The 6,215-nt window shown below is 54.0% G+C and overlaps 1 protein-coding gene across 4 annotated transcripts in view; it reads right to left on the reverse strand.

Annotated features, from left to right (window-relative positions):
* CAPG (capping actin protein, gelsolin like) overlaps positions 1-6,215 on the reverse strand; it is an 18,283-nt gene that overhangs the window by 1,599 nt on the left and 10,469 nt on the right. For all 4 annotated transcript variants that reach the window (XM_017517967.2, XM_017517968.2, XM_017517969.2 and 1 more), the window contains exons 2-8: positions 5,369-5,404; positions 5,033-5,205; positions 4,777-4,931; positions 4,461-4,625; positions 2,762-2,911; positions 2,318-2,410; positions 1,650-1,782 (exon numbers count right to left, since the gene is read on the reverse strand). In XM_017517967.2, coding sequence (XP_017373456.1) covers positions 1,650-1,782; positions 2,318-2,410; positions 2,762-2,911; positions 4,461-4,625; positions 4,777-4,931; positions 5,033-5,205; positions 5,369-5,391 — 892 coding nt within the window. In that variant the 5' untranslated portion in view covers positions 5,392-5,404. The remainder of the gene's footprint in view (positions 1-1,649; positions 1,783-2,317; positions 2,411-2,761; positions 2,912-4,460; positions 4,626-4,776; positions 4,932-5,032; positions 5,206-5,368; positions 5,405-6,215) is intronic.

The following is a 6,215-nucleotide window of genomic DNA, read 5'->3' on the forward strand; positions in this document are numbered from 1 at the left end:
TTTTTTTTGTAGAGGAGGGATTTTGCTATGTTTCCCAGGATGCCAGGCATTTTTCCAAAAATTTTTCCGGTGCCAAAATGATGCTGTGATGTGGTTGGCTCTCTATATAGCTATAAAACGCCATGAACTACAATGCACCTGAAATTAATATGCTGGATTCCTTCCTCTGTCAACTGACCAGCTGCCCCCCTACCCATGAGAGCCTTCTCTTCCTGGCCTCCCAAGTTTCCCGTTTCTCCTCTGGTTTCTCTTTCCATAGTGGCTGGGTTCTTTGCTCCGGTTTATACATGCTTCTGTGGGCCTCTGGGAACCTCTCTCTGCTTGGCATTGGTTCCATGGGATATGCCCTCTGGCAGGAGAGAAAAGGCAGCATACAGTGCACACCTCTCTCTTGTCACTCTTTTACTGCTCCCAGCTCCTCCCTTTCACCTCTATCTCTGCTGAGTTTCAGAAGCAATATTATGAAATGCCTGGTGGCGGCTATCTGTAGATACCCACCTACTTATCTACCTGCCTGACCAGGCTAGGGGCTGGCATTTTTCCCTGTCTTGGTTGACCCGGTAACTGGGTGTTGAATAAATGCTATTGGTGAAAATTCTCAGACCCTAGACAGAGACTCAGAACAAGTTTGTTTCATTTTTAGTCCAACCAAGCAGAACAGGCTGTGCACAACAGTGTTTCTATTTCCAGAAGATAAAATCTCTTGGAAAAACAAGTTCTACAGGTTCACCACTCACTGCATAAAATGTTTCATTTGTTTGAAATTCATTTCTGTCAAACCTTGAGGCAGAATCCCAGGATCAGGGGTCCCAGCAGCCCCGAAGGTCTAGGGTGAGGCGAGGGCAGTGGTTCTCAAACTGTGGTCCCTGGAGCCAGCAGCACAGACATCACCCGGAAACTTGTTAGAAAGGTACCTTCTACCCTACCCCAGACCTAGTAAATCAGAATCTCTGGGGGTGGGGCCCAGCCACCTAAACAGGCCCTGGAGTGATTCTGAGGCTTGCTGCAGTTTCAGAGCCATTGTCTAGAATTTAGGAGGCGGGAACAGCAAAGAGAAAATGGCGAGGCCTGGCCAGGTGCAGTGGCTCACTCACACCTATAATCCTGGCACTGAGGCAGGTGGATCACCTGAGGTCAGAAGTTCAAGACCAGCCTGGTGGCAAAACCCCCTCTCTACTAAAAATACAAAAATTAGCCAGGCGTGGTGGCACATGCCTGTAGTACCAGCTACTCGGGAGGCTGAGGCAGGAGGATTGCTTGAACCCAGAAAGCAGAGGTTGCAGTGAGCCAAGATCATGCCACTGCACTCCAGACTGGCGGATAGAGCAAGACTCTGTCTCAAAAAAATAGAAAAATAAAATGGCGAGGGCTGTGTCATGGCTCACCCCTGTAATCTCAGCACTTCAGGAGGCCAAGGTGAAGATCACTGGAGGCCAAGAGTTTGATACCATCTTGGGCAACATAGAGAGACCCCATCTCTATCTTTTAAACAAAATTTTTAAAGAGAGAGAAAATGGCCACCACAAGCATGCAGGCTCCCTGAGAAGCTGTCTTTTACAAGCAGCTGGGCAGGCTGAGCCCTGTAAAGGGAAGCCTGCCCAGTCAGAACAGCGCCAGGCATCTCAGGCTGGTCGAGAGGAGCCACGTACCCTTCCAGATATAGATCTTGCCACAGAGCCCATTGTCCAGCACGAAGCAGTCATCAGATATCAGCAGTTCGAGGGCAAAGGGGCTGGAGTCAGCCACCTTGGTCAGGTTCATCTGTCCAGTGGCATCAGAGACCTGGGGAGGAAGGGTAGCGCCTCATCTCATTCCCCACACACACCAGCCCTCACCTCAGCCTGAGGAGGGGGAGGCTGGCCCTCCCTAGGTCCCTCCCACTCTGTCCCCCCTGCCCATCACCCAGGCCCCAGGAGCAGACAAGAGAGTGAAGACCTGAAAAGCAAATCCCAGGCAGCCCCACTCCCTCCCATCACCCCAATCCAATCCCTGCAGCACAGGGGCCCCAAACCCATTTGGAAATTAGGTGGATTCCAAATTACAAAGAAATGCACAGAATTCAAGAAAGAAAAGGTTTCAAGCCTTCACCCAGCATGGGCTGGAAGTGAGGGGCACACATATTCTCAGGAAGGCCTCCCATCCGCCCACTCCCCATCCTCCTCTCCCTCCAAGCCCTGTATAACTCCCCACCTCCCGCCTGGGTTCCAGCCCCAACTCCCCCCTGCCTTCCTCCTTCCAACCTGCTTGCACGCAGCTGTGCTGTGCAGGCTCCCACCCTCCCTGCTGCCAGGTCCTAGGGCAGGTTTGGGGGGCCCACCTTATACAGAGCCGCAGCTTGGGAATTTGCCTGGTCAGCTGTGAGGTCTTCCTCGGGGTTGCCCTCCTTCAGAGCAGGCTTGGGGCCTAGGACCTGCAGGGGCCAGGGCAGGCCAGGTTTACAGGAACCCTCGCCCTGGAACTTCCCAGCCCGTCATGCCCAGGGCCACCGCTTCTGGTGGAGCAAACCACACCCTGCACTAGGGTACCCAGCAGAGAAGAGGAGAGTGAGGGCTGGGTCCAGCTCACCCACCAGACAGGCTGCTCAGCCTCAAGGATGGGCATCTACCCAAAGGGGCACCCTGTGAGCTGGCCACAGCCCTGGCTAGTACCCAGACGTCCCCTGCCACCCTCCACTGGCCACCCTCAACCCTCAGCTCATCACCACCTCTTTTGACCACTTCCAAGCAGAGGCTCCCAGCCACCAACTCCAGTGTTCCCTAACCTGGATCATCTCAGCAGGCTCCTCCCCATCAGTGACAATCTCCACCTGGGCCTTGCCCTGTCGCTCACTGTCCCGGATGGCCAGGGCCAGGTCTCTTGCCTTGTTGCGTTCCAGGATGTTAGACTTGGCACCACACCAGGCGAAGATGTTCTGCAAGGAAGCAGGGAAGCCCGGGTCAGAGCCAGCTGCCTGTGTCCTGTCCCCTGGCTCAGAGGAAGGGCCCCTAGCTCTCCCTCTCTCCTCTCTCAACTGTCCCTAAGGCAGGACAATCAGGAAGGCAGAGCACGGCACAGAGGTCTCTCTCAGAATGGCCACGACCATCCTCTGCAAGTGTTTATCTGCCCACCTGCCATCTGTCTTCCTTTTTTTTTCGAGACAGGGTCTCACTCTGTCACCCAGGCAGGAGTGCAAGGACGCGATCATGGCTCACTACAGCCTCGACATCATGGGCTCAAGCAATTCTCCCACCTTAGCTTCCTAAGCAGCTGGGACTATTGGCACGTGCCACCACGCCTGGCTAATTTCTTAACATTTTGTAGAGATGGTGTCCCACTATGTTGCCCAGGCTGGTCACAAACTGCTGGGCTCAAGCCTCTTTATTTCTCTTCCCATCACGTATTTCCTATGTTTAAATGTCTCTTACCACCTATCTCCGCCTACTAGAAAGTGAGCTGTTTGGCTCTGTTCCCTACTGTGGGTCCATTGCTAAAACAGAGCCCGGCATGGATTTAGGCACAAAATAAATATTGACTGACTGAGTGAAGGACTGGATGGGTGAATGGCTGAATGGCATCCTTGAGTGCAGCTTCTCACATTCCTACCTGCAGCCCTGCTGGGCAGAGTCCCTGCCGCCTCTCCTCTTCTGGTAATGGCGAGGTCTGTTCACTCATGCCCTTGCTTGTCTCACCATGTGTAGTCCTCCTCACCAAGAGCTCCTGGATTGATCTCCCTGCCCTAAATCTTCAGCGCCACGAGACGCAGCCCACACTCCTCAGCCAGCCAATCTCCTCATGACCTGGGCTCACCTTCCACCTTCCTTGGCAATTTCCCTCCCCCTGCTCCTGTCCCCCAGCCCCCGCCAGGTCCCAGTCTCACTAGACCCCTGATGTGTGCATGTCTGCACCCTTCCCCCACTTGGTGGCTCAGCCCACCTCCTCCCTTTGCCTAGAGTGGCATCTCCCCTCCTATAGGTCTAGTCCAATGTCACCTTCCTGGGACAGCTGGCTTCAGCTCAGGCTTAAAGGGCTCCTCCCTGCCCTGAGCTCCCCAGCACATGGCAGCTGTCCCCCTTAAACCCCTCATCACATCCTGCCTCAGGTTATGGCAAGTGATCGGCCCATCTTGGCTGCCTCCCCAGAGCGAGCTTTGATGGTCCCTGTGCTGGCTCAGAGAGGGCATCACAGTTTCACTGAATGAAGAGATGAACAACTGAATTAATGAACAGTTTGGCAGGTAGCGAACACAGAGGCTTCCAAGGGGAGGAAGAAAGCTCCAGAGCATCAGAGGCCATGCCTAGATGGCAGAAGGAGGCTGGCATCAGTCCTTACAAGTATAGGGACATTCTCCAATGGTCAGAGGGGTCTGACTTGGAATAGGCTACGGCTTCTCAGCTTCTTTCCCTCTTTCCTGGCTTCCTAACCCTCTGTCCTTGTAAAGGATGGTGCCAATATGGAGTGCTCAGTCTGGCCAGCCTACCCACCTGGCCCAGGTCCAGGATGAAGCAGTCCCCCGTGTTGAAGCTGTCCCAGCTCAGTGCCCGCTCAGTGGCACGAATGTTCTTCTTCCCCTTCACCTGGTAGAGTTTCTTGACGGCAGCTGGGGCTCCTGAGGAGGTCTTATGAAATGCTGACTCCACACCACCTTCCTGCAGCCCAGATGGCCCATCTGAGTGGACTGACAGGAGACCTGGAGCCCTCTGCACCCAATCCCACTGGGAGACCGGCAGAAAAGTGGGGACCCAACCCCAACAGCACCCGGGTCTTCTGCAGGGTAAGAACCTGGAGGTGGGCTCTGACCTGGTACTTGAGGCCCCGTGGGAAGTAGCTCATGAAGAGATCAGACTCATTGCCCTGCACCTCACGGTGCTGCACAGGCCGCTCTCCCAGCAGCGTGTTGAGGTGCACAGCCAGCACGGCGCAGGCCCCCTGCTCATCCCGGGATGACTGCTGGCCTGGGACAAGTGGGAGAGGGCAGGGCAAGGCTCTTGAGACCCATGCCAGCCCCCTCCCTCCCCTGCCTGGGCCCGACCTTCCCCCATCTAGACCTCCTTACCTATCCACAGGTGCAGATGGGAAACCTCTTCTGGGCCATTGTGCAGCACTAGGTAGGAGTCCCCAGAGAAGAAGACGCCCTGGTTCTCCCGCGCCACAGGCACGGGCTTCAGCTTCTCCACCCGCCACACGTGCAGGCCTGGATCCTGCACTGAGGCTGAAAATGGAGAGCCACTGCGGAAAGAGAGCGGGTTGACAGCAGCCAGCCCACTGGCCCAAGCACAGCCCTGGGCAGGCCTGGCAACTGCAGTCTGGAGATGAAGAGAAGGGTGGGGAGGGGCAGCCCTTGGAGGTGAAAAAGGGGAAGTTGTGAAAGGAGATGGGGCATGCAGCTTACCTCTGGGGAATGGCTGTGTACATGCTGTTTTCAGATCTGGAAAGAAAGAAGAAACCATTATTATTACAAATGCCGTAAGAAGCACCTCTCACATGAGGCTGGAAAGGCCCTTCCCAGTAGCCAAGTACTTTCATATTCATCAACTACTTCATCTCTAGGAGCCCTAGTTCCATTATGCAGACAAAGAAAATGAGGCTCAGAAATTCTAAGTCCAAGGCCACATAGCTAGTGAGTGGCTCGTGGAAACCAGGTCTCTGACCCCTCTCTCCCCTCTGCTGAGATCCCACAGAAATTAAAATAAGAGTAGAAAGTCAAGCACAGTGGCTCAAGCCTGTAATCCTAGCACTTTGGGAGGCTGAGGCAGGCGGATCACAAGGTCAAGAGATCGAGACCATCCTGACCAACATGGTGAAACCCTGTCTCTACTAAAAAAATACAAAAATTAGCTGGGCATGGTGGTGCACACCTGTAGTCCCTGCTATGTGGGAGGCTGAGGCAGGAGAATCACTTAAACCCAGGAGGCGGAGGTTGCAGTAAGCAGAGATCCTGCCACTGCACTCCAGCCTGGAGACAGAGTGAGACTCTGTCTCAAAATAAATAAATAAATAAAATAAAATAAAAAAAGAGCAGAAATTAACAGAAAACAGAAACAAGAGAGAAAAGCAATGAATTTTTTTTTTGAGATGAAGTCTCACTCTGTCACCCAGGCTGGAGTGCCGTGGCATGACCTTGGCTCACTTCAACCTCTGCCTCCCAAGTTCAAGTAATCCTCCAGTCTCAGCCTCCCACATAGCTGGGATTGCAGGCACCCACCACCAAGCCTGGCTAATTTTTGTATTTTTAGTAG

Source organism: Cebus imitator, unplaced genomic scaffold (assembly GCF_001604975.1).
Source record: "Cebus imitator isolate Cc_AM_T3 unplaced genomic scaffold, Cebus_imitator-1.0 Scaffold655, whole genome shotgun sequence".
NCBI classification, from domain to species: Eukaryota; Metazoa; Chordata; class Mammalia; order Primates; family Cebidae; genus Cebus; species Cebus imitator.